This window comes from Staurois parvus, unplaced genomic scaffold (genome assembly GCF_062004578.1).
Source record: "Staurois parvus isolate SC_StPar_1 unplaced genomic scaffold, SC_StPar_1.0 ptg000064l, whole genome shotgun sequence".
NCBI lineage: Eukaryota > Metazoa > Chordata > Amphibia > Anura > Ranidae > Staurois > Staurois parvus.
The window spans coordinates 6,750,002-6,777,372 of NW_028317860.1; the positions used below are offsets into that span (position 1 = coordinate 6,750,002).

At 39.6% G+C, this 27,371-nt stretch overlaps 1 protein-coding gene across 2 annotated transcripts in view; it reads left to right on the forward strand.

Annotated features, from left to right (window-relative positions):
- The window catches only part of DGKH (diacylglycerol kinase eta), a 358,194-nt gene that overhangs the window by 176,529 nt on the left and 154,294 nt on the right, over positions 1-27,371 (forward strand). For both annotated transcript variants that reach the window (XM_089668821.1, XM_089668822.1), the window contains exons 6-7: positions 22,811-22,917; positions 25,921-26,046. In XM_089668821.1, coding sequence (XP_089524947.1) covers positions 22,811-22,917; positions 25,921-26,046 — 233 coding nt within the window. The remainder of the gene's footprint in view (positions 1-22,810; positions 22,918-25,920; positions 26,047-27,371) is intronic.

Here is a 27,371-nt window from a genome sequence, read left to right on the forward strand (position 1 = left end):
GATCAATACAGAACTGGATGTGTAATTGGTTTTCCTGGAGTTCAGCTTGCTAAAAAAAAAGCCTGTATGGAGGTCCTGTACTTTTTGTACTAGGCACAGCTATTTTTGCCCAGCTTTTAGAAGGTAAAGCCAGGTTGTCAGTTGCAGCCCACATATCACAGACACCTTTGCTGTTACTTGAACAGTTGTGTCCGTGTTGTCTTCCTGGCTTAGCTGTTGATATGTGAAAAAAGTTGAAATTTGCATATTCATACCATCTGTGTTTGTTGTGCTTGGGCTCAACATTTAGGCCCCATTAACACTTGGGCATTTTGAATCGCGGCAGAACTGCGTTTTCAGGTGCCATTACCCCTTTCACTGCCAGGTCCATATGGCGTATGGACCAACACCACTGCTTCCAGCAGGCCAGGTCTGTACGCCGTATGGACCTACATTCCTCCTCTGCTAAAAGCTCATGGTAACTTCAGTGACCATGAACTTGCAGCAGGAATGTTCAGCAGATTCTTCTGAACAAAACTATAGCTCTGATTAGCAGCTAACAAGCTGCTGATCAGAGCTATTCACCCCAAATAACCCCCCTGCTCGCGCGCTGATGCCACCATCTCTCTACATCTCACCTGCTGCTTCCTTTCCTCCTGCACTCCCCTTGCTTACCTGCCCCCCCAGCATCATTTGTTTACCAGCCCATTTTCTTTCCTGATTGAAAAAAGAACAAAGTGATCAGCATTGTCATCAGTTCAAGGATGGTGTGAACCTCCTGCGCTACTATACAACCAAAAATAAATAAACTAAAGAGAGAAGCTGCCAACATTAAATCATATACCCATGATCCAAATAGGAAACAATATCTAGAAAATGTGGCGCTACTCATAAATCCCAAAGACACTAAAGTGAAAAAGTGCCACACTAAATATACCTCGTTGAATAAATTTTTTATTCAATAAGGTATATTTAGTATGGCACTTTTTCACTTTAGTGTCTTTGGGATTTGAGTAGCGCCACATTTTCTAGATATTGTCATCAGTTCATTCATCACTGGCGCATAGTAAATTGTGTTTACTATATGTCAGTTTGTGAATGAATAGGATGGAGTCTCTATACAGACTCCCATCCCATTCATTACAGTGCAGCCCAGGTTGCAGAGAAAGGGACTGAAAACAGTATCTGTATCTAAAAAGAGACATTAGGGGCTGTTTAGACCCCTGATATCTTTCCAAAGGCCCCTTCCCCCCAAAAAAAGATGTAAAAATCTAATGAATACATAAAACTGTAAAAATAAAAAAATAGGGTAGACTTAGACATCCATCTAAATCTGCCTTGCCACTGAAGCCCAATCCACATTTGGTTCGTGCACCAGAGGCTACTGAGAAGCAATCCGATGCCTCCTCACCACTGGTTTTAACCTCATTTTTGCGCGGGAACCACATGCATTGCATGCAGCTGTGAGGCCTTTGTGGCGCTTCCTCAGACTTGAAAATGTAGTGTTTGGAAGGTGGCATCACTACAAGCCGGGTCAACGAAGCATCGCAGCCACACCATTTAATCACCCCCCTCTGCTGCGTGTTGCAGCTTACGGGGGTGGTTGGTGAGCAGCAAAAACGCAGCTCAATTGCATTTTTGCTGCCCCCCTCAACTGCAAGTGTAGACAAGGCCTGAAGCTTCATTCACACAGGTTATACTGCAGTGAAGCCATGTTTAGCTGCACAGGGATGCACAGGTGTTCTGTGCATCCCCATGCAGGCTGTCACATTGATGTCAATTTGGACACAGCAGTTGCACGGGAATGCACAGGTGTTTTGTGCATTCCTGTGCAGGCAGTCCCATCCATTTCAATTGAGATGCAATGGCTGCAGGGGGACAGCCACCTTTCCCAACTTATTAAAGTGCAATTATGCCAAGCTCCTAAAACTACTAAATGTGCTTATAAAATTGTAAATACCCAAATTTGTGCTATAACTCAAACAGACATAAATCAATTGAAGTAAATTAAATATATGTGAAAATACAAATATATAAAAAATATATAATCAATTCATATAGTGAAAGTCCTAAAGTCAATTCATAAATTCCAACAAAGTGCTTTTCTTGAACAAAAGTGCTCTCCGAATTTGGATATTAATATGCGCTGACCTCAATGGAAGCCTAACTTACAATAAGGCAACCATAGCTTTATGTTTTAAAAGACTAGATGGATCATCTCTTCTTTGTCAATGATATGCAGGATAAAAGATGTAATTCTTCATTTCATCCACCGGGGTTTTCTTGGTGGTCTGCTTCCCTGTCAAAAAATAGGTTACATGGACCTCTCTCTCTTTGTGCTGCAGGATAAAGATCTATCTTTCCATCTCTGTTTTTCTATACTCCTCAGTGCAAAATATATGGAAGAAAGAAGAATATAGTGCCTTATCCGTTAACACTTTTTATTTGCAATCCGTATATCTGTACACTCACAATAGAAACAACATTAACACGCTTTATAGAGCCTCCTCTGTGTGTGCTGAACACAGAGCCTATACTCGCTACTGTAATCTCCAGTGCGTGGTGATGTCAGAACCCCTCCCCTACGTGTTACACCACCAGGTCACAGTGGAACACCGATCGTCGGATGGGACCTCTGTGCGAGGTCCCAATCATGTGATCACTGATTGGCCAATCGGTGATCACATGCAGAGTAGTAAGCAAGATGTCACTTCTGACATCATTGCTTACTACGTATTAAATCTGTGAATGATCACAGAGGTCACATAGTACAAGGCTATTCACAACAGCCTTGTACCATGTGACAAGCTGTCACCAATCACAGCTCACACAGTAGTTCTCAATGGCTGCAAGAATGCAGCCAGAGAGAAGGAGAAATTATTGCCTTTACAGGCTTAATGGGTTGAAAAAGCAATCCGTGTAAAAAAAAAAAAATTCTTCATCACCCCCCCACAAGTAAGTATAGTGTCACCATGGTGACACTGTACTGCTAGGGTGACAGTATGTAAAAAAAATATATAAATAATATAAAAAAATTTAAAGTTTAACAATTATTTTTGTTTATAAACTAATTTGGGTTATATATTTTTTTTTTTTTAAACTAAAAAGATAACGGAATAAATTTTGGCCAAGACTTATGATGAAATACTATTTATTTGCAAAATGTTATAAGAACACTTTGTTTCAAAATATTTGGGCTTTTTCATTTACATAGCAAAAAAAATAAAAATCCCAGTGGTGAATAAATACCACCAAAATAAAGCTTTTTCTGTCTCAAAAAAAAATGCAAAAAATTGCATATGGGTACAGTGTTGCATGACCGTGCAATTGTCATTCAAAATGTGAAAAAGCTGAAAATTGGCCTGGACAGGAAGGGGGTAAAAGTGTCCGGGCTGGAAGTGGTTAAAAATCAGTAGCAACTTCTTTTTATTCTACTGGTCATGTGCTTTCAGAAAATATATGGTTTGGGGAGCCTTTCCAAAACTCTGAAAGCTGTAAGTGAAAAATTAAAGCTTTCAGATTTTTAGAGGAATTTGAATATTTACATTTTTGCGTACATTCGGTTTTCGCCATTTCACAAAAAGGCACAATTAAAAATGTACCTATATTTATTAACTCAACCTAGGTTAAGTTTTATGTTTAGTAGGAATTTAGCAGGAATTTTGTAAAATTTGCTGTTTTTATCTGTTTGTTTTGATAAACATGCGCGCAAATATCGCGGATCCTAAAAAAATCAATAGCTCCATCTTTTTATTCTACTGGTCATGTGCTTTCAGAAAATATATGGTTTGGGGGGTATTTTTCAAACTCTGAAAGCTGTAAGGGAAAAATATAAAAGCAATGGAAAATTTGCAAAATGGTCCCACCAGCTGAGTTTAAAAGTGGAGCACAGGGCCTGGCAGCAAAAGGGTTAAAGTAAATGGCACCTGAACAAGTGGCTCCATGATTTCTCATTTTAACAGAGCTTTTTTAAATTACGGGCAGAATCGTGGTGGTTCTGCCCATGATTCAAAACGCTCTAGTGTGAATTAAAGTAGTTGATGAAGCAGATTGTATAAATATATGAAGTTTTGGCTGGGATTGTGCAAAAGCCAAATTTGAGCAGGTTTACCAAAACAGAAATGGTTAAAAACTGTTGGGTTTTTATTGCAAATTCTGCTGACTCTGTGTGTGGTCACAGGAAGTAAATAAAACTTCTTTGAGGGCACAGACAGGAAGAACGATTTTTTTTTTTTTTTTTTTTTGCAGCGCGAGTACTTTTTTTTTTTATTGCTGTCTTTGGAACTTTGGGTCTCCAAGAAGTGAGGTTAAATTTCCTACACATAGACCATAATAAAAGCCTCATTAATTTTTTGCAAACGGCATACATTTCCATTCAATTTTGGTTTTTCAAGTAGGTAAGTTTCTGCATTTCTTGGATTATTGACCGCCAGTTTGTAAGATAATCTGCCAAAATCTAGGCTACAGATGGTTTGGGCACCTTCTGTTCTGTCTGGGTTTTTTATTTATTTTTTATTTTTTGTGTTTTACACAAGATAGATTTCTAAGACAAACTAATGTACCCTTCTTTCTTGGTAAATGTTCACTTTTCCAACAGCAGTGATGTGTGCCTACTACACCCTGTTCCAAATTATTATGCAAATGATATTTTTCTCATTTACCTAAATAATTGATGTAAATAACAGTCAGCATAATTCTCATGTTATCAACTCTTAAGAGTACAATTCACATTTTATTGCACAAACCTCCTAATGATAACAGTATTTTTTTAAACATAATCTTACAATGCACTGTTCCAAATTATTATGCACAGTAAGTATCAAAACACTTTATAGGTTGTAAAGAACTGATAATTGTCATTTGTTGTGTTTGCAGCATATTTACTGAAATCAAAAGCTATTTCAATCAAGCTTTTAACAACATTTTAACTTTTTAAACATTTTAACAGGTCACATTACATTTTAACATAGGACCCCTTTTTGATAGCAGCTTCACAAGTCTTGCATCCATTGAACTTGTGAGTTTTTGGACAGTTTCTGCTTGAATTTGTTTTCAAGATGTCAGAATAGCCTCCCAGAGCTGCTGTTTGGATGTAAACTGCCTCCCACCCTCATAGATCTTTTGCTTGAGGATGCTCCAAAGGTTCTCAATAGGATTGAGGTTGGGGGAGGATGGAGGCCACACCATAACTTCCTCTCCTTTTATCCCCATAGCAGCCATTGATGCAGAGGTATTCTTTGCAGCATGAGATGGTGCATTGTCATGCATGAAGATGATTTTATTACGGAAAGCATAGTTCTTCCTTCTGTACCAGGGAAGAAAGTGGTCAGTCATAAACTCCACGTACTTTGCAGAGGTCATCTTTACACCTACGGGGACCCTAAGGGGGCCGACCAGCTCTGTTCCCATGATTCCGGCCCAAAACATGACTCCACCACCGCCTTGCTGACGTTGCAGCCTTGTTGGAACAGGGTGGCTGTCCACCAACCATCCACTACTCCATCCATCTGGATCATCCAGGGTTGCCCGGCACTCATCAGTGAACAGGACTGTTTGAAAATTAGTCTTTATGTATTTTTCTGCCCAATGCAGCCGTTTCTGCTTGTGAGCATTGGTTAGTGGTGGCCTAATAGAAGGTTTATGCACAGTTGCAAGACTCTGGAGGACTCTACACCTTGATGTCCGTGGGACTCCAGAGGCACCAGCAGCTTCAAATATCTGTTTGCTGCTATGTAATGGTATTTTAGCAGCTGCTCTCTTGATCCGATGCATGGATCTGGCAGAAATCTTCCTCAATGTGCCTTTATCTGCACAAACCCGTCTGTGCTCTGAATCAGCCACAAATCTCTTAAGTTTTGGTGAAATATCTAATGTTTTCATACCTCGTCCAAGGCATTGAACTATTTCACTCTTTTCGGCAGCAGAGAGATCCTTTTTCTTCCCCATATTGCTTGAAAATGGTGCTCTGCTTAATAATGTGGAACACCGTCCTTTAGTAGTTTTTCCTTTAAATTGGGCTCACCGGCCAATCTAATTATCACAGGTGTCCGAGATTGTTTTCAGTGATCAAAAGAGCCCTGACACACAATGCCATCCATGAGTTACTCTGAAAAACAAAATATTTAATCTTTGTGACACTTAAATAGAATTTGCATAATAATTTGGAACAGGGTGTATAGGTAAAATATCCGGTCATATTTTCAGAATACATAAAAGCTTCTGTGGTTTCAACTAATGAACAAAAACATTTAAAGTACAGCAGTGTTGATGCTTGAGAGATCTTGTTTATGAGATGATATCGGAACCACTGAAGCGGTAAAGCCACTATCTGTGTACAGGCAATTTATTACTCCAGTTTCTCTAGCAGATTGTAATTGCTTCTCTGTCATCTTTTTGATATACATGTAGAGAGAGCGTCTGCAGGACTGTTCTCATTTGGTGCCATCAATTTTTTTTTTTGTCTTGTCGATCTATACAGTTTTGTAAACACAATATATATTTGGAGTCTGTGCAGGCTAGCACATTATGGTAATTATCAGGAAATTTGGATAATATTTAACTGTACTGAGAAAGCAGGTTAGCAGCAGTGTATGTTAAGTGAAGTAGGGCTTTTTTCTTTTTTTTTTTCCTATTTATTCTTACTTAGGTGGATGCAGCATCACTCCGATGCTGCATCTGTCCCCTGCCAGCTCTAAGGGTGAGAACTCAGCGATCACATGGTCACTGAGTTCTCACAGCTGCTCTGAGCAGAGAGTGGGACTGTCAGTCAACGCTGTTTACTCAGCTCCCCCAGCACTCACTGGAGCGCTGGGCTGTGGAGGGGGAGGGAGTGGCTAGCTCAGGCTTTCAGTGGCTCACTGAGAGGCTGAGCCAGGTGTCCCCCCAGACCCTGGGGTGGATCCTGACTTTGAAGTTGGGATCTTTCCCTCAGCCTAGTCTGACAGTGGACTTCAGTCCGCTGTGAGCTTAAAATGGGTCACAGGAGTGCAGTATGAACTGCACTCCTGTGATTCACAGGAGAAATACAGCCAAGATAGCGCTGTACTTCCAAGTATGATTCTCCCTTTTTTTTTTTTTTTACTTTCCAACCTGATCATTTAATCTTTGGAGGGTGTATGCTTTATCAGAGCAGCTCCATTCCTACTCTTTTGAGGACCCCAGCTGGCGCTCCTGGCTCCTCGTGCCTTCTGAGTACCTCCCAGCAAGTCAGTTGACACACACAGTGCGATTCAGCCCTGCCTCCCGCATCACTGGATTTGACTGAGAGCAGCTGGAGCCACTGGTTAGCTCAGGGTTAGGCAACCTGCGGCTCTCTAGGTGCTGTGGAACTACATTTCCCATGAGGCATTGCAACATTACAAAACTGACAGCTATGACTTGCAGAGGCATGATGGAACTTGTAGTCCTGTAACAGCTGGAGAGCCGCAGGTTGCCTACCCCTGGGCTAGCTGAACGACAAAGAGAGTGCCAGCCCATTGTATTAAGAGCCCTTCACCATTTATGTATAAAATTGAGACAACAGAAATATGTAAAGCTCCATTTATATTAGTGCAATTTCAGATGCAAAAGAATTACAGAATCACATGACAATGGAAATCACATTTTCAATGGTGCCTGTTCACATCAATGCAACTCGGCACAATGCAATTCTGGAAACCGTTCCTATACTACTTTGGTGTAATTCCAGTGCGATTATGGTCCCACAAAATATGCATACCATATCCAAGTTGCACTGCATAATCGCACTGAAAATTGGATCAAAATCGGATCATAGCAGTGCGAACCTTGCTAGTAGCCAGCCTGTTTCGGGGGTCAAATAGTTTCTCTTTATCAGAGTTTGGATGAAAAATAGGAAAGGATTCCTTTAGTACTCCTGGAAAGTGTTCTATGTCAAGTATGGAGCCTTACTGGTGGAAATGGATGTGTGCTTGTGACGTTTGTACAGAAAGCCACCGTTTCTCACATTAGTCAATGTTTTCAAGGCTCTGTTTAACCTCTCCAAACTCCAGCTGAAGGGTGCCCTAAAGGCTTAAATAACTGCTTAATCTGGGTGAAGCCTTGTTCACATATAATGCTGTGACCTGTGTTTTACTGCACTGGATGAATGCAAGTTAGCGCTAGGGCACAAAGAAAACAGTTGTCTTTTTTGTGTCCTATTCACATAAAAAAGGACCCCAGAGGTATGGTGCAGTGAGCTGCAATAAAATGCTGGCATGCTGCTTTTTATGGCAATGCACTGGACAGAATTGCATGTCAATGAACAGCAGCACAATTCTCAGCGCTGCTGTACATTTGACGTGAGTGACATGAACGAAGTGTCAATTCTTCATTGTACTTTGCTGACCTCATCTGTCATACTCTTCCATTCATCCGATCCTGATTGCCATCCACATCAGTCCCAGTGTCACCAGTGTTGCCAGCAACACCTGCACAAGTGTCACTGCTATCTCCAAAAACATTTACACAAGTGAGTAGGCTTTCCAGATTCTGAGAAGGACAGATGAGAGCTTTCACTGTCTGAGATTCTGTGGAGAGCAACTGTTTAGTAACCCAATCCAAGGTGGAAAGGGTGTCTACAAAATGAATGCGTTCCGAATAGTGGCAGGCAACCACCAGCAGTGCTTCTCATCATGATGAAGTGGCAGGCAACCACCAGCACAGTACACCCAGATGAAAAGCCAAGTGCAATTAGTGGGGTGTCACATCAGTCACAAAGGATTAGGGCCTTATACTATACTAGTGTCTCAGAGGCACTTTCATATCCTGTATGGCTAACGTCAGATTTAGCAGAACCTATTATCCCCCCCCCCCCCCATTCATTTACAGCACCGACAAATATAGTGTTTCTAAACCCACAACTATATATGCAGTAAAGCTTGCTTGTTATATTCACTGTTGAACCTGAGGGGTTAATCCACATTGTGTAAAAAAGCTGCTTGATCCGGTCTTCTCTGATCCTCCCCTTCTTCCACAGTCCCCAATCCATATGCTGATAATATAGAGCCTTAGGAGGCATTCTGCACATGCTCAGCTTGGGGTGTATTGCTAGAGAGGGGTTTTTTTTTTGGAGGGGGTGCAGGTGATCAGCACAGGGCCGATCAGCACTGTCCAGACAGAATGTCTGGGGTCATGCAGTCTCATAGGACACTCAGAGGAGAATGAAAACTCCTCCTACAAGCTGTAACCAGTGCTCTGCTGGACACTGATAGAAGTGACAAGACTGCTCTAATGCTGATGAAAAAATGTATTTAGCAGTTTATATTTACTAAAATAATTGCATTTCCATGTTCTGTGTACTGTGGGAGACCAGATATAGTGAATGCAAGGTCATGGGTTTAGTAAGTCTTTAAGGCAGGAACCCAAATTTGTACACCCAATTTATTGATGAATAATTACATTACATGGAGCAATGCAATCTATGCCCAGCAGCTGATTGCCAGTAATCCAAATTTGTTTCATGTCCATCCATTTGAGTGGAAGCCCATCACAATTCATGAATTTAACGTCTTTTTTTTGGACTTCCACTAACAAAAAGATACTTGCTCCTATTGGACCACACAACTCACTCACAATATGCAACTCCATTATGTCCAGAACACGCTATACAACAGTTATGAGAGTTTGTCATTTTAATGACAAAAGAAGATCCATCCATTGGTACACAAAGTGTCCATATACCTATTCCAGTTGTCCATATACAACTCCTATGTCAATCTAACATTCCTTAGATGCGTCATTCTGATGCAGTCAGCAGGTTACATGAGAGACGCTTCCCAGATATTATCCTTCCTACCCAAAAGACCAAAGATCCCAAAAAAATGTTTTGCACGCACCAGAGATGGAATAAGTTTTGGCACTTGTTACTATTGCCCCTCAGAACCTATCCTCATAGGCGACTGCTTCATTGCTACCATACCATACTTCATTATTGGTGAAGGTGTTTCTCCTATATCTGACTACCTGCTTAAGCCTGTATCTAATGTCCTATGTCCTGACCATTTGCCTGTTAACCATGTTTTTGACTGGACCAACCCTTTGCCTGAATAATGACCATGCCTATATCTGCTGCCCAAACACCAGGTAAAATGAGTATTGAACACATCACCATTTTTCTCAGTAAATATATTTCTAAAAGTTGAATTTGACATGAAATTTTCACCACTTGTCATTAACAACCCATGCAGTCCATACATACAAAGAAACCAAAACCAATAAATTCAGAAATTAAATTATGTGTAATAAAATGGAATGACACAGGGAAAAAGTATTGAACACGCTAACTGAAATGTATTTAATACTTCGTACAAAATCCTTTGGTAGTGACAGTTTAAAGACTCCTCCTGTATGGAGAAACTAGTCGCATGCATTGCTCAGATGTGATTTTAGCCCATTCTTCCACACAAACAGGCTTCAAATCTTAAAGGTGCCATGGGCTTCTTCTGTGAACTCTGATCTTCAGTTCTTTCCATAGATTTCCTATTGGATTCAAGTCAGGTGATTGGCCGGGCTATTCTAGCATCTTTATTTTTTTTTTCTTTGAAACCAATTGAAAGTTTCCTTGGCTTTGTGTTTGGGTTCATTGTCATGCTGAAACGTCCACCCTCTTTTCATCTTCATCATCCTGGTAGATGGCAGCAGATTTTTTATCAGGAATGTCTTTTTTTCCATTCATCCTTCAATGATATGAGGTTTGCCAGTACCATATATTGCAAAACAGCTCCACACCATGATGTTTGCACCTTCAAAAATTTATTGTTGGTATGGGTTTTCAGAATGATGTGCAGTGCTATTTGACCTCCAAACATGGTGTGCATTATGGCATCCAAAGAGTTAAATTTTGGTCTCATCTACCCAGACTATATTCTCCCAATATTTCACAGGCTTGTCTAAATGTTGTGCAGCAAACTTTAAACGAGCTTCAACATGCTTTTTCTTCAGCAGTGGAGTCTTGTCTGGTGAGCGTGCATACAGGCCATAGCAGTTGAGTGCATTGCTTATTGTTTTCTTTGAAACAATTGTACCTGCTAATTCCAGGTCTTTCTGAAGCTCTCCACATGGGTCCTTTGCTTTTGGACAACTCTTCTGATAATTCTTTGCACTCGTTTGTCAGATATCTTGCGAGGAGCACCTGGTCGTGGCTGGTTTATGGTGAAATGATATTCTTTCCACTTCCGGATTATGGCCCCAACAGTCCTTACTGGAACATTCAGTAGTTTTAGAAATCCTTCTGTAACCAATGCCATCAGTATGTTTTGCAACAATAAGGTTGTGAATGTCTTGAGAGAGCTCTTTGCTTTTAGCCATCTGTTTGTTATGTAACACCTTGGTAATGAGACACCTTTTTATAGGCCATCAGTTGGGACTGAACCAGCTGATATTAATTTGCACTGACAAGGGGCAGGATTGCTTTCTAATTACAGATAGATTTCAGCTGGTGTCTTGGCTTTCCATGCCTTTTTGCACCTACCGTTCTTCATGTTCAATAATTTTTTCTTGTGTCATTCCTTGTGTTATTACACATAACTTTAATTTGGTTTATTTGTATGAATTGCATGGGTTGTTACCAACATGTGTTGAACATTTCATGTCAATAGCACCTTTAGAAATACATTTACCGAGAAAAATGGTGATGTGTTTAATACTTATTTTACCCGCTGTATTAGTAGTATATTTAAATTATTGTACTACCTGAAATCTACTGTACTTTGGATGCACAATTCACCCACTACATGTGAATTGAGGAACATTTATGTGACAGTATAATGATGCAAAACATATTTCCAATGTATATAAACATTTTAGAGATGGCTATAGAGGCCTTTTCCTTTTTGTGGTACTGGAAAAGTGCATCCATTGGACGGAGGTGGTGGTGGGGGAGAAACGCATATCGGAAGCTCTTGGAAAATTAGGTCTGTGGATATTGCAATTACAGATTTGTATTCCCAATGGTTTGAATCAATGTTGGGATGTGGACCTCCATCTCAGATAACTGTCTTTCTGATGTGGCACTTTGTGTGTTCCACTTTCTGCTCATAAGGACTGGTATGCTTGTTTTATAGCTGGACCTTTCTTTTATTCATGCATTTTAATTTTTTTCTTCTTGTAACATTTTTTACACTGTTGGTATGGATAGTTTTTATATTGTATATATTTTACATGTCTATTTTGTGATTATTTAGCTGTTTTTGTGCCTCCTCCTTTCTTTTTTGTGCACATATGATTCTAGCATTATATAAGGTGTATGTACGAATTAGCCATGATTAGGGCCTGAATGGCTGAAAAGTGATTGCATTCTTTTTGGTTGTATTTCACTGTCTTATAAGAAAGAATAACTGCTTTGCTGATTTACACTCACGTGTCAGTGTTTCTTCATGGATTATGCTACCTGAATTGTCCCTGGCCTTTTATATTTCAATATTTTTATTAAGAAACAAGCATATTAAAACAAGATGGCAAACAATAAAAGAGAAAAAGGAAGGGCCCACCAACAAGGTGGAACAAGATTCAGAATCATAAGCATAATACTGGTAGGTAAATAAAAAAAAAAAATTAGCAGATAATAGCATTACAATGCACATAAAAAATGTCATAGCCATCAAAACATACAAGTTTCAAAGATCAATAAACAACAATTAAGTCAAAATGGACCAAAAATAACAGAGAGGAATAAAAATGTTTCAACAAATAGTAGAAAAAGAGAAAAAAAAAGAGAGATGAAAAAGAAAGTACTCTTAATTGAAAGAAAAAAAAAAATAGAAAAAGGGGGGGGGGGGGGGGGTCAGCTGCCAGACACTCACGATACAGTAATATAAGTAATCCAAGGATCCCAAGTCCTCTCAAATCTGGACACATCATCAGAGACGATACTCATCAGTTTATCATTAACCATTATCCAGTTGAGTTTTTGTTTCACCCTATCCAGCGGGATCAAGGATTGCTTTCAACTCCTAGCTATAGTAATGCGAGCCGCCAATATGATATATAAAATTAATTTAATCGATTTTTTGGGAACATCAGAGGGTAGTATATTAAACAAGGCTACTTCCGGCGATCTACGGATATTAATTCCTGTCACTGAGTAAAGAAAATTAAATATGCGGATCCAGAACCTACTCACGACTGGGCATTTCCACCAGACGTGGAACATGGTACCCTCTTGACCACAGCGTCGGAAACAGCCAGATGAAACTGAAGGATACATTATGGCTAGGCGAGCAGGGACCAAATACCACCGAAGTAGCGTTTTGTAATTAGATTCAACAAGATCAGTGTTAATCGAAATCTTCGATAGGGCATGGGCCGCCGTCCGCCAGGTATCCAAATCCAACAAACTATTTAAATCCCGTTCCCATAAAATCATGTAACACAATTTAGTTAGGGGATCAACCAACAAAGCATAAACAATGGACAAGCGACCTCGCATTGTCCCTGGCCTTTTAATAGACCATGTTTTTGCCTGCCACCTGGACTGATCTTTACCTGTATACTGATCATGTCTCTGCCTGTCAACTGAACTGATCCTGGCCTGTTTATCCCATTGTATTTGGCCTGCCACCTGGAATTGTCTTTTGCCTGCTATGACAGTTCAAGGCCCTGGCACTGTAATAGTTGGATAGTAAACAGCACAAGGGCTCTCACGGATGCAGACTGAGGAGCTCCAGAGTAGTGTTTTTGATCAGAGAAAACTAAGCTTCTGGTTTTCTGCTGTTTTGTAATTTCCGTGGTAGGGTCTGGAGTCTTCAAGCTTTGGGTGGGAAGAAGCCTCTACCCCTGGCTCCATGCCTTACCAGACACCAGCAGTTTACAACACTTGACAATACCCCCAGAATATCACACAGTTTACTGACCACATCTCTGCCTTCCGCATGAACTGACTCTGGCTTATTGGCCAACGTTCTGTCTGAAGCAGCCCTTTGTATGTTTACTTACCTTATCTCTGCCTGCCGCCATTACTGACCCATCTGCAGATCCCACTATGTTTCTACCAGTCACCAGTCCCACCCGTCCTTTGCGGAGAACTGCACTCCTGGAACCACAGGTACTCTTTGTTTAATCTTTGTTCAGGCTCTTGTAGTCCCTGACCAGCAAACATAGCAATGTACTGTAGGGACAGCCACATGCCAGTAGATTATGCCTGCTTGGCTTTTAAGAACAGGGACTGCTGTAGGTGAAAGTACACTATGCTATATTTCTTATACAGAAGTAACAATTACAGTTCAATGTTTTCTCTGCAGCTTTGGTTGATTTCTGTTATACACTAAATGCAATAATGATTACATATTTGGTCCAAAAACTGAGAAGGTCTTACACATATGGAATACTATACTTGGGAGGAGTAGCAGAATGTGTTTTTTTGGACTGTAATTCGAAGATATTTCTAACATCAGACGTTTTAGAAATATTCTATTTATTGACAATTTATGTAAATAAATACAATCTAATTTCTGCAGTTTCCAAAAACTCATGTTTCTTAGAAAATACCTTGGGGTGTTTGCTTTCTAAAATGTGGTTGTTTTGTTGGGGTTTCCCACTGTCCTTGTTCTCCCGGGCCTTCAAAACTGTGATGACCACAAGGTGCCCCTTGGTTTTGGGCCTCTCTATGTGGCTAGGCTGTAAAAGTCTCACACATTTGGTATCACCATACTTGGGAGAAACAATAGAATATGTTTTGAGGTATAATTTCGAAGTATGCTTATGCTGTCTATATCTTATTCATATCTTATTAATTGACAACGTTTTGTGTGAAAAAAAAAAAAAAATTTCTTCATTTTCCAAAAAACATTTTTTAATAGATTCATTATGCCTCTTAGTAAATATGTTAAGGTGTTTCCAAAATGTTCTCATTTTGTGTACGTTTCCACTGTCCTAGTGCTCCAGGGTCTCTACAAATGTGATGGGCAGTCAGGAAATTTAGATGCGTAGTTTATGCCCCTAGAAAGCCTCCAGCTGCTCTTTGGATTTTGAGCCACTCTATGTGATTAGGCTTTGAAAAAGTGTCACACTTCCAATACTTGGGAGGAGTAGCAGACAACTTTATTAATAAAACACATTTTATTTATTTAAAAAAAAAATATAAAGGGGCAAAAAACGAGAACAAGAAACTCGCCATGCCTCTTACCAGATACTTTGGATTTTCTGCTTTTCAAAAATTGGGTGTATCTTTACTTTCCTGGCATTGTAGGGCCTGCAAAAATTAGATAGGCCATCGTTAGAACATCAGGATTGATCCATTTTCAAATATACCATAGTTTGTAGATTCTATAACTTTCATGTCAACTAAATATGCATGTTTTTTTTTACCACAGAAAAGTAGCAGAATATATTTTTGCCTAAAATTTCTGAAGAAAATATTGTAAAATTTCATAACTGAAACCAAGAAGAAAAATGTGTGTTTTTTTTTTTTTTAAATGTCCTTTTTTCGTTTTATACAGCAAAAAAATAAAAATACCCAGTGGTGATTAATTTTGGTGCAGTGTTGCATGAGTAATTGTCATTCAAAGTGTAACATTGCTGAAATGTGAAAAATAGCCAGGGCAGGAAGGGGTTGAAACTGTCCGGTCTTGAAGTTCATTACAACTTGCTGTACATGCTATTGTTTATCACAGACACACACAGATACACACACTGCAATGGAAGGCAGACTTGAGGTAACAGGACTAGTCACAGGACATTAAAATGGTGGAAATTGAGGTTTAATTCAGGTTTGTCAAAATAACATACAGTAAGTTACTACATCTCCCAAAAAGATAGAGCATTTTTTTGATCAAGGGGCTTTTCCATAGAAGTTCCTTTATTTTCATAGCAGCTGCCCAAGTACAAATCTTCATTCTCTGGCGGACTTGTTTTAAAGAGGAACTTAGCTCTCTTAATCAACATTAACTGTTTTTAATCTTTAGTTCTCATGCACACTGGATGTTTTTACAGCTGCTGTTTTGGCTTTTGACAGTCTTTTCTACAGCCAGTAAACTCCCCAGCATGTTATCCTATTTGTCCATGCACACATTGACTGTAATCTGAATTTTTTGGCTGGAAACCCCCCCCCCCCCCAGAACTAGTGGGTTTCTAGAGGAGTTTTTTTAGCTGGAAAAATGCCCAAATGCTGAACTCCCCCCCCCCCCCCCCCAAAAAAAAAAAAATGCGGCAAACCAGTGTTTTTGGACATTTTTTTTGAGCAAAACAAAAAGAATGCTAAAAACCGCAAACACGAAAAAACATGGCTAAACGCTAATACAAAAACTCTAACATGCCCAGCCTTATGCTGCTAACATTAGTAAATAGATAGGAAGGTACATTGTTTACTTGTTTTTACACTTTTTTTTTTTTTTTTTCATCAGTTGTGTCCTGGATTCCAAATGGTGTCTTTGAATCTCAGGAGTCTTCAGAAGGGGCTTTTTAAGCTAAGCCCATCCTCCTGCCTGCATGTTTGAGCTAAGGGCAGATGGATTCCAGGAAGTAAATGCTAGATTTATAATCTGCCCTTACTCAAGATTACCTCGGCCAGAAATGGTTAGGGGCTGTTTCTTAGGAAAATTAAGTATGAAAAAATGGATGGAGGAGTTTGTTTTGAATTTAAAAAGTTAGTTAACTTGTTGCCGACCGCAGATAGCCAAATGACGGCTGCACTGTGGCCAGCCAGTTCTGGGCGGACGTCATATGACGTCCGCCCAGAACGCGCTCTCGCGCCCCCGGCGTGTGTCCGTAGGGCACAGCGATCATGTGATGTGGTAAAAGGCCAATCACAGCGGCCTTTTACCACCTGATCAGCGGTGTCCAATGACACGCTGATCAGAGGGAAATGCACGGGCCGGTTCTCGGCTGCACTTTCCTCACGCTGTCAGATCGTGAGGAAAGTACTGCCGAGAACCGGCAGTTGTCAGAGCGGGGATCGGCACCGATCATCAGGGCACTGATGATCAGTGCCCTGATGATCGGTGCCCAGCAGTGGCACCCGCAAGTTCCGCCCACCTGTGCCCAGCAGTGCGCCCACTAGCTCCGCCCACCTGTGCCCAGCAGTGCACCCACCTGTGCCACTCTGCAGTGTCACCCACCTGTGCCCAGAAGTGCCACCTACCTGTGCCCAGCAGTGCCACCCACCTGTCCCCACCCACCTGTGCCCACCTGTGCCCACCCACCAGTGCCACCCACCAGTGCAGCCTAGCAGTGCTGCCAGTCAGTGCCACCAGTCAGTGCCCAGGGGTTGTGCCAGTCAGTGCCGCCAGTCAGTGCCCAGCAGTGATGCCAGTCAGTGCCGTCTATCAGTACCCATCATCAGTGTCACCTGTCAGTGCCGTCTATCAGTACCTATCAGTGCCGCCTATCAGTGCTGCATATTAGTGCCGCCTATCCGTGACACCTCATTAGTGCTGTCTATCAGTGCCGCCTATCCGTGCCACCTCGTTAGTACTGCCTATCAGTGCCCATCAGTGCCGCCTATCAGTGCCCATCAGTGCCGCCTATCAGTGCCCATCAGTGCTGTCTCATCAACGCACATCATTGAAGGAGAAAAATTACCTGTTTGAAAAATTTTATAATAGAAACAAAGAAACTTTTTTTTTCAAATTTTTCGCACTTTTTTTATTTATAGCGCAAAAAATAAAACGCGCAGTGGCGATTAAATACCACCGAAAGAAAGCTCTATTTGTGAGAAAAAAAATGATCAAAATTTCATATGGGTACAATGTTGCATGACCGCGCAATTGTCAATCAAAGTGCGGCAGCGCTGAAAGCTGAAAATTGGCCTGGTAAATAAGGGGGTATAAGTGCCTGGTAGGCAAGTGGTTAAATAGCATTTTTGGTTTGAAGTGCCCACATACAGTTTAATTCTGTTTTGATAAAGAAGCCTGAGAGGTTATGAAAACAATTAACCAGCTATAACCAAACAAAACAAGGAGAATTACATTTCTGACCCCTCATAAAGTGGTGGTAAACTGCAGGAAAAAAAAAAGTCCCCTGCAAGGTAATGTCATAATGTGCTAGTATGCATCGCATACTGTTACTTTGACCTAAAGGCACTGATACTTAGTGCGTTACTAGCCCCAGGACATGTATATCTACGTGAAGACCACAATACACACACACACGTCGGTACTTCAAATGGTTGTACCGGGATGATGCCTGCAGTCACAGGAATCATCGCTGTATTGTTTTTTTTTTTTTTTTTCTGCAGGTGATCTGCTTTTCTTTAAAATCCATCCTAACAGCTAATTAGGCACTGGATTGCTTTTTCAGGATGGAGGGAGGGGTCATCGTACTGTTGCTTCTTTATTCTCTCCGTCCCTCCGGAGAACCCGAAACTGAAAGCAGTGGTTTTGCCAGCTTACCATAGAGCTTTTCAAGGACTAGAAACTGGAAGCAAAGCAACTTGTTTTTTGTCACTTTCGGTTTACCCAGGTCTCAACAGCACCATTTTTAGATTGGGAAAACATCTGATCACACAGATCTTGATGTTTTTAAGGGCACAGCAGACATCTGGGGTCTAATTGACCAGACCTTTCCATAAAAAGTACTTGTTGCTGCCTATTGCTGTCACAGGGGATGTTTACATTCCTTCTGGCAGCAATAAAAGTGATGAAAATACATTTAAAGAAACAGTGTAAAAATTATAAAATTTAAAAAACAGTTAAATATCACCTCACGTGAGATATTTCCGCGAACGTCAGAGCAAGAGCAATAATTCTAGCAACAGACCTCCTGTGTAACTCTCTACTGGTAACCTATAAACCTGTAAAGACTTTAAGTGTTGCCTAAGGAATTTTTAAATCTGGCGCCATTCCGCGAGTGTGCGCAGTTTTAAACCGTGACATGTTGGCTATCTATTTACTCGGTGTAACACCATCTTTTATATATGTTTTACAAAGAAAAAAATGGGTATTGTGTTTTGTGTGCATTAAAATTCATTAAAGTGTATGGTTTCAAAAAAATTAGCTTTGGAAAAACTGCTGTGCAAATACCTTGTGACACAAAAGAACCCCCGCAAAACCCAACATTTTATTCTTTAAGGCCTCTGTTAAAAAAAATACATAATGTTTGGGGTTCCAAGTCATTTTCTAGCAAAAATATACTGATTTTTACATGTAAACAAAGTGTCAGAAAAGACCTGGTCTTAAAGTGACTAAAACAGGTGGAATAGGAGAAAGCCATATATGCCTGATCTATATACTTGTTCTTGGTCAGTAAAAGTATCTTACATTGAGGGTCCATGCACACTGGGCTTAAAAAAATGTAAGTTCTTTTGGCAGAATAAAACGCGGAGCGTTTTTGTACAGGCTTTTAGGAGTGTTTAGCGTTTTTTTTCTGCTAGAAAACTCCTTTAAAAAAAAAATGCATACCAGAGGGGTTTTTTTCTTCTGGCTCAAAGTGCTGAGCTTAACCACTTGCCATCCAGAGGATTTACCTTCACCTTCCTGACCAGGCCATTTTTTGCGATACAGCGCTGCATTACTTTAACTGAAAATTGCACGGTCATGCAATACTGCACCCTAATAAAATGTATGTCCTGCCCCCCCCCTACAAATAGAGCTTTCTTTTGGTGGTACTTGATCACCAGTGTGGGTTTTTGTTTTTTTGCGCTATAAACGAAAAAAAAAAAAGACCGACAATTTTGAAAAAATATTTATTTTTTTGCTATAAAACATGTCCAGTAAAAAAAATTAAATCAAATTTCTTCATAAACTTAGACCAAAATGTGTTCTGCTACATGTCTTTGCTAAAACAAAATCCCAATACATGTAAATTAATTGGTTTATGTGAAAGTTATAGCATCTACAAATGGCGGTATATATACTGGAATTTCTTTTTTTTTTTATATACTAGTAATGGCGGCGATCAGCTACTTATAGCAGGGCATTCTGACACTAGGGGGAACTGACTAACTGCCACTGACATCCCAATGACACTAATACAGTGATCATTGCTGATAAAAAGCACTGACACTGTACTAATGGCACTGGGCAGGTAGGGGTTAACATCTGGGGCAATCAAAGGGTTAAATGTGTGCTGCAGCATGTTACTGCTGGCAGGAGAGAGACCTGTATTTACACACAGGTCTCTCCCATGTCAGTGATACTCAGTGATGACCAGGTGCCAGGGGGAATCTCCGGCCGGGACCCGGTGATCGACATCTGAAGCCGCAAATGGCATGTGCCCCCTACCCAGATATATATATATATATGTGTGTGTGTGTGTGTGTGTGTTTTTGCGCAGCCCTGCCACCCTGAAGTGGTTAAAATAGACTATAAATGTCCTAATGTGAGTGGACATAGGATAACATTGAGCTGCTTCTACAAGCAAAACACAAAATTCCTATAGATGCAGTGTTTTTTTAAAACCGGTGCGCATGAACCCTGAATTATCATAGGCAACTAGATTTTCAGTAAGAGAAATCAGAAGTGGTTGCCAATGTGTTACTTTTCTCATGTAACAAAAGGTTCAGTTTTGAATGAATCACTCTTTCAAGTTGTGATTTAGATAAAACATCTTTCTACAGAGGTGGAATTTTTATATCCATTTTCGTTTGGGGGAACGGTCTTTTCACTTGTATATTTTTCCAATTTTAAGATAATTAACTGATCATGAACGATAAATCTGAGTGTGAGTAAACAAAATCTGAGTCTGAGTGAGCTTTGTTTAGTATTCTGTCACCATTGCATGCATACTCCTTACAGTTTTTTTTTCCAGTATAGAAAATCCGTGCACAGTATGAAACCTTCCTTTGTATAAAAGATCTTTCTATGAAAAGTATGATGAGCAGTGACATATGTCTGTTTTTTGTTACCCTCACACCTTTTCTGTTTATTATGTATTTTATAGTTTCATTATATTTCCTAATCCTAGATTGTAAGCTCGAAAGAGCAGGGCCCTCCATCCCCTCATGTTTTGCATTGTATTGGTATTGTTCTGTCACATGTTCTGTCCCCCTCTGTAATGTACAGCGCTGAGCAAACTATTGGCGCTTTATAAATACTGTATAATAATAATAATAATAATTTATTGAAACCGTCTCAAAACACATCTCCTAGTGTTCTGCATAGGAGAATTACATTTTTGTGTTACATTTGTCCAGATGTCTCCTTCACCCTGCCATCCTTATCACCCCTACATGTCACACCACATGCATTATGCTCACATAATCACCTCTTCTGCCTTTACTTTAACCCTTTGTCTAATGAGGTATTTGTTATAAACGCCCTAGTATTCAAGAACTCTGAAGTCGCAGTTCCTACAGATATCCCAGGACCCAAAGTAGACTGCTCTAACATTGGGAGCAGTTCCCTGACTATCTCTGTGATTTATACATTTGGAAGCACTGTGTACTAGCTTCTTGTTATAGCATATACAAATATTGGAAAAAATGTAAAAGCTCCCCTCTACACACTTGAATGTTATGATTTTCAATCGAGTACAGTAATTCTAGGGTCATAATTTATGGTCGACTTTAAATTGATAACCTGTAGAGTCTTTTGTGATTTCATGATCACACCAATTTTAAGACTTTACATGTTTGGTATCTATTTTCTTGACACAACTTCACCTTTTAGATTTTTCAAAAAAATGTATATGTTTGCACAAAAATTAATTTTAGTGTATTTTTTCCTGAAATATGTGTTTGACAAACAGTTGCACAAGAATTGTGCAACACAAAAAATTGCAATTGCCTCCATTTTATTATACAGGGCCTCTTCTGAAAAAATTTGTTTACATATGTGTCAACAATAAACAATTACCATGTCAAATAAGTAGTTTATGAAGATTTTTTTCTAAAGACCTACAGGAATACAGGCCCTCTAACTATGTTTTAAGCACTTGGCCTCCAGAGGTTTGTACCCCCTTCATGACCAGGGCCTTTTTTTGGTTTTCAGCACTGTGCTACTTTAACTGGCAATTGCTTGCTCATGCAGCACTGTACCCAATTTAAATTTATAATTTTTTTCACACAAATAGAGCTTTCTTTTGGTGGTATTTGTGCACCACTGGGTTTTTTTATCTATTTTTTTATTCAAATGAAAAAAGACACAGAACTTTGAAAAAAAACCCTCCTATTTTATACTTTTTGTTATAAAAAAAAATCCAAGAAAGTCACATTTCTTTGTACATTTAGGCCAAAATGTATTCTGCTACATGTCTTTGGTGAAAAAACCTAATAAGTGTTTATCGGTTTGTGTAAAGTGTTTATTGGTTTGTGTAAAAGTTATTACATCTACAAAATATGGTATATATACTGGTATTTACACAGTTATAGGCACTTTACTAGTTATAGTGGTGATCCACGACTTATAGTGTGGCAGGCAATCTGTCTGGAAGGGACACTGACGTTGCTAGTGACACTAACACAGTAATCAGTGACAGTACTGTGCACTGTACTAATGATTCTGTCTGGCAAGGAGTTAACATCCCACCCCCGAATTCAGAGTTAATTTCAGGGAGGAAAAACAGCCAGATCGCTGTCTGTGTACTTGGTCACAGCCGATCAGTAGGTATAAAGCCATAATCGTTGGCTTCAACCTGCTGACAAACTTGTCCAATCACAGCGTAGATCAGCAGAGGGTGCGCACATGCACACCCGAAAATCAAGAAGTACACTGCCTGGCTGTGCCTGCCACTAGCAGTAAATGTACTGCTAGCGGGTGTCAAGTGGTGAAGCAGACATTCACCCTAAATAAAAAAGAAATGCAAGAAAGGTTATTATAGGATCGAATGTTGTAATATGCATTACCTTTTTACTTTTATTTCTTCCTTTTTCTTTTTTGTTAGTATGATTTTGTAAGGACCATTATGTTGTGTCATTGCAAATGTGAAAGTATGCACTTTACAGAATATTTTTTTGTATTTGTAGTATGTAAATTTAAGGCTCATAAGCGATGTGCTGTAAGAGCAACAAATAACTGCAAATGGACAACACTGGCCTCCATTGGGAAAGATATTATTGAAGATGAGGATGGTGTAAGTATGGAGCGTTTACTGGAATTTAATAACTTATTGTATTTTTATTAGTCCTGTTGTTTAGTCTAATAATTTTACTTTTGAACCCCTCGCTTTACAGTACACCTGTTGATGGAAAAAAAAAATTAAATTTCTGAAGTGACCACAGTTATAATGTTCATGCACCTAGGGTACTCTCCCTCATAAGAGCTGCAAAAGCACTATGAGACCCCAAAAATCTTGGCTGTTATATTTTTGAAGCTTTGGAAACTTCCTGGTACTGTTGAAAGACTAGACTGCCCACCGCACCCGCATTTTCCTATTGACCCATCACAATCCTTGACTGCCCAGTCTTTCTTGCAAACAGAAAGATGCAGGTAATGGGAGCGGTGAAATAGGGTTTAACACTACTGGGAAGTGTTCAACTTGGAAATTATTGCAGACTGTGCTCTGTAGTGCTCTTGCACACTTTTAAAGGCACAGACATTGTAAAATGTGGTGGTGCCCTTACAGCTCATTAAAAAAAAGCATTATCTTTCCTGAAAAGTAATGTACAGTTGTGCCCAAAAGTTTGCACACCCTGGCAAAAATTGGGAAATGTTGGCATTGATATTGAAAATATGACTGATCATGCCAAAAAAATGCTATTTTATTGAAGGATGAATAGGGATCAGAAAAGAACTGTCAAAAGTCCTGCGTAACAAGGTAATGGAACTTTATAAAGTCTATTTGTCATTTTCCATCTTTATAAAATTCCATCACCTTGTTACACAGGACTTTTGACAGTTCTTTTCTGATCCCCATGGCTCAGTATCTAGCCTAGTCAGTGCTTCCAAACTCATTGACTGTTTATATACTGACACTAGTTGCAATTTAAAAAGCCACCGATATGGGACATTAACCTCTAATTGGCACCTTGTGTGTCTGTACCAAGGCCAAACATTTCAGGGCATGTAAACTTTTGATCATGCGCATTTGGGTGATTTCTGTTGTTATAATTTAAAAAGGAGCCAAATAACTATTTGTTAATAAATGGCTTCTTATGATCATCACCCTTCAATAAAAGAGCATTTTTTGGCATAATCAGTCATATTTTCAATATCAATGCCAAAATTTCACAATTTCTGCCAGGGTATGCAAACTTTTGAGCACAACTGTAATTAAAAGAAATAGCCTCATGTATGCCTGCATGTCTTTGGTAGGTCATAGAGTAAAGCAAAGAGAGTGTGAAAAGAGATGATAGTCTTTTTTTCAAACTGGTATGTCAAAGGTAAAGACACCTTCTCCAAGCAGCTTGATGTTCCTGTGACTAAAAATGCTTTATTAAAACGCTTAGCTCCATGAGGGTATAGCCAATCTTTCTGTTCTTTTCCATAAGAGTAAAATCAACCCCAGGTTAAACAGGGGATAGTGCAGGTGGTAAGCAAAGAGCCAGGGAAAACTTCCAATGAGATACAAGCTGAACACCAAGGTCAAAGTACATCAGTGTCTGTCAATTTTGAAGTGAAAATAGAAGAAAAAAATGTGCGAGGTTTCTCCTGTTAAAATATACTGTCTGCCATGGGGTGCCTTGAATCTGTGCACAGTACAATGAAATCTTAAGACTCAATGAATTCTGTAGTGAAACGTACTGCTCAGGGTCAGAAAGTTCTGTCTCAGGTTGCAGGTCAGGTGTCCTCCAATAGGATATTGACTAAAATCACACAACTAAAAGCACAGAACAATAGCTAGGAACAAAATATTAGACTATACTAAAGTGGCCTTCTATTAGCCTTGATCTGAATTCTATTGAACATCTTTGGAAGGAGCTATAAAGTGCGGTGTGGAGGAGGCACTGTTCAGACTTGAGACAGCGATTTGCTCAAGAAGAGGAAGCCAAACTACCTGTTGGCAGGTGCCGAAGTCTTTGCTGCGAAAGTTTGTGAAACACAATATTAGGTTAAAGTGTTACTAAACCCACAACAGTAAAATAAATCTGTATATGCAGTAAAGCATGTGTGTTATACTCACTGTGGAACCTAAGGGGTTAACCCTCTGCATTGTGTAAAAATGCTGTTTGATCCTGACTTCTCTGATCCTCCCCTTTTTTCAATGCTTCTCTCATCTGCTGTTAAGACCTATTGTGCGGAGACACTGCACATGCAATTTGGTGTGTATTTGCCAGCAAGGGTTTTTTTTTTTTTTTTTTGGGAGAGTGCATGTGATCAGCACAAGGCCAATCAGCACTGTCCAGACAGAGGTCAGGGGTTCTGCATCCTGTTAGTGAAAACTCCACCTACAAGCTTTAACCAGTGCTCTGCTAAACACTGATAAGTCTATAACCAGTTTATATTTACTAAAATAGTTGCATTTCCATGTTGTGTGTACTGTGGGTGATCAGATATAGTGAATTTCAAGGTCCTTGATTTAGGAATACTTTAAAAGGTCCTATCATTTTCTCCTTGTCATTTTTATGGTTTTATTTAAGATATTTTAATATATCCAAAGCAAAGTCTGATTCATTTTAAAAATAAACACTCTTTGATGCCATTTACTTTTGTACAGTTTCAAGTTATTTAAGGGAAATTTTCTTGTATCAACAAGTTCATCCACGTATGTGTGTATGCTCACCTCAATAATTTTATTTTCCCCAAACAGGTTTACTTAAGCACGTTTTTAAAGTGGTTTGAGAAAGCAACTTACCCATAAGATGGAAGCTCTGCCAGGTTATTACTGCAGTCTGGGTCCAGGTTAAAAAGATTGTTTTTCTCACTTGCAGTTTTGGTAGTGGATGGCACCTGGGGCAAGAAGAGCGTTAAAATCTCTACATCAGGGGCACAGACAGCAATTCAAACCTGACTGCATTCTAGCCCACCTGTCCAAAATAATAATAAAAAAAAAAAAATGTCTGTCAAAAATGATAGCATAAACCATTCTAAAAAAAACTGACATTACTTTATGTAGAGTTTTGTTTGTACCTTTTATTGTCCTATTTCTGTTGCAGACCTACTATCTGGTAATATTTCTTAATGTTTGCCTTTTCAGATAGCAATGCCCCATCAGTGGTTGGAGGGAAACCTTCCTGTTAGTGCCAAATGTGCTGTTTGTGACAAAACCTGTGGCAGTGTCTTACGTCTACAGGATTGGCGATGCCTTTGGTGTAAAGCAATGGTGAGCATGAACAGACTATGAATTCTACTAGATTATAATATAAAACATTACCAACACATAGATGCATTGTGTGCCTAAGCACACCTTCAGTCTGGCAGTCAGTGTGGCTGCTTTTCTTTTCTTCAAATTTTCCTAAAGTTTTAATGTTATATATTGTTTCCTTTGCACATGGTAACACAGTTGATAATGCTGCATAATGTAAAAATTAAAAAAAACTATTGTGTCTATAGAATATATAGTAAAGCACTTTTTTCACACATACTATTTAAAAATTTCAAACTCTGAACCAAACAAAAGAGGTTCATTAGACAAGAAGAGGTTTGTACAAAGCAGACAAATCAGTGTTGCACCCTAACAACATGTTCTTAAAGTAATTGTAACCCCATTCAGCTTAAAATAAAAATGAAAGGCAAAACATTATACACCTTTTTTCCCCTTTTTATACATGATCACGTACCCTCTGTGCCCAGTTGCATAAAAGAGCTGGGGAGAAGAAACAGCAGCACACTGATCTTCATATTGAAAGGCTGTAGGGGGGTGGGGGTGTCATCAGAAGTCTGATCATTGGAAGAAAGCATTGGAAGAGTTACAGCACAGCTAGAAAACTGACCACGGTGTGTTCTCCTGCTTTGTGTATTTAGTTTTTAATAGGAAAGCAGAGGGACTGGCAGGAACACAAGGAACTTCAAAGGAGGAAATACAAAGAGAACAGGATACTTTATACAAGTACATGGTACAGCAGGCACATATCAGAATTGTGAAATGTTGGGTTTATATATTCTCCCATAAAGGCTGTAAAAGCAATCATTTCTCTTTCTCTCTGGCTGCATTCTTGCAGCCATTGAGAAATATTGTGCGAGCTGTGATTGGTCACAGCTTGTCACATGGTACAAGGCTGTTAATAGCCTTGTACCATGTGATCTCTGTGACCATTCACAGATTTCACACGTAGTAAGCAATGATGTCAGAAGTGACATCTTGCTTACTACTATTCATGTGATCATGGATTGGCCAATTCGTGATGACATGATCGGGACCTCACATAGAGGTCCCGTACAGCAATACCAGGGAGCGCGTACAGGCAGGGAAGCTGGAGGATGTTTATAAATGGCCACCCGCTCCTGCACTGCTCCCATCTAGCAGTTTATGTACATGGGCTGGACGAGAAGTGGTTAAATACAGTTTTGGTTAAATTTTTTTTTTATCAGGGCAAGTAGATTTGGATCCCGATTTAGTCCTTTGACAAGTAGTTTTTTTAAAAATGTCCACACCCCTGAGTAGTTTCTAGTTTTCACTTGAATCAGGACAGTGTCTTACCTTTCTTA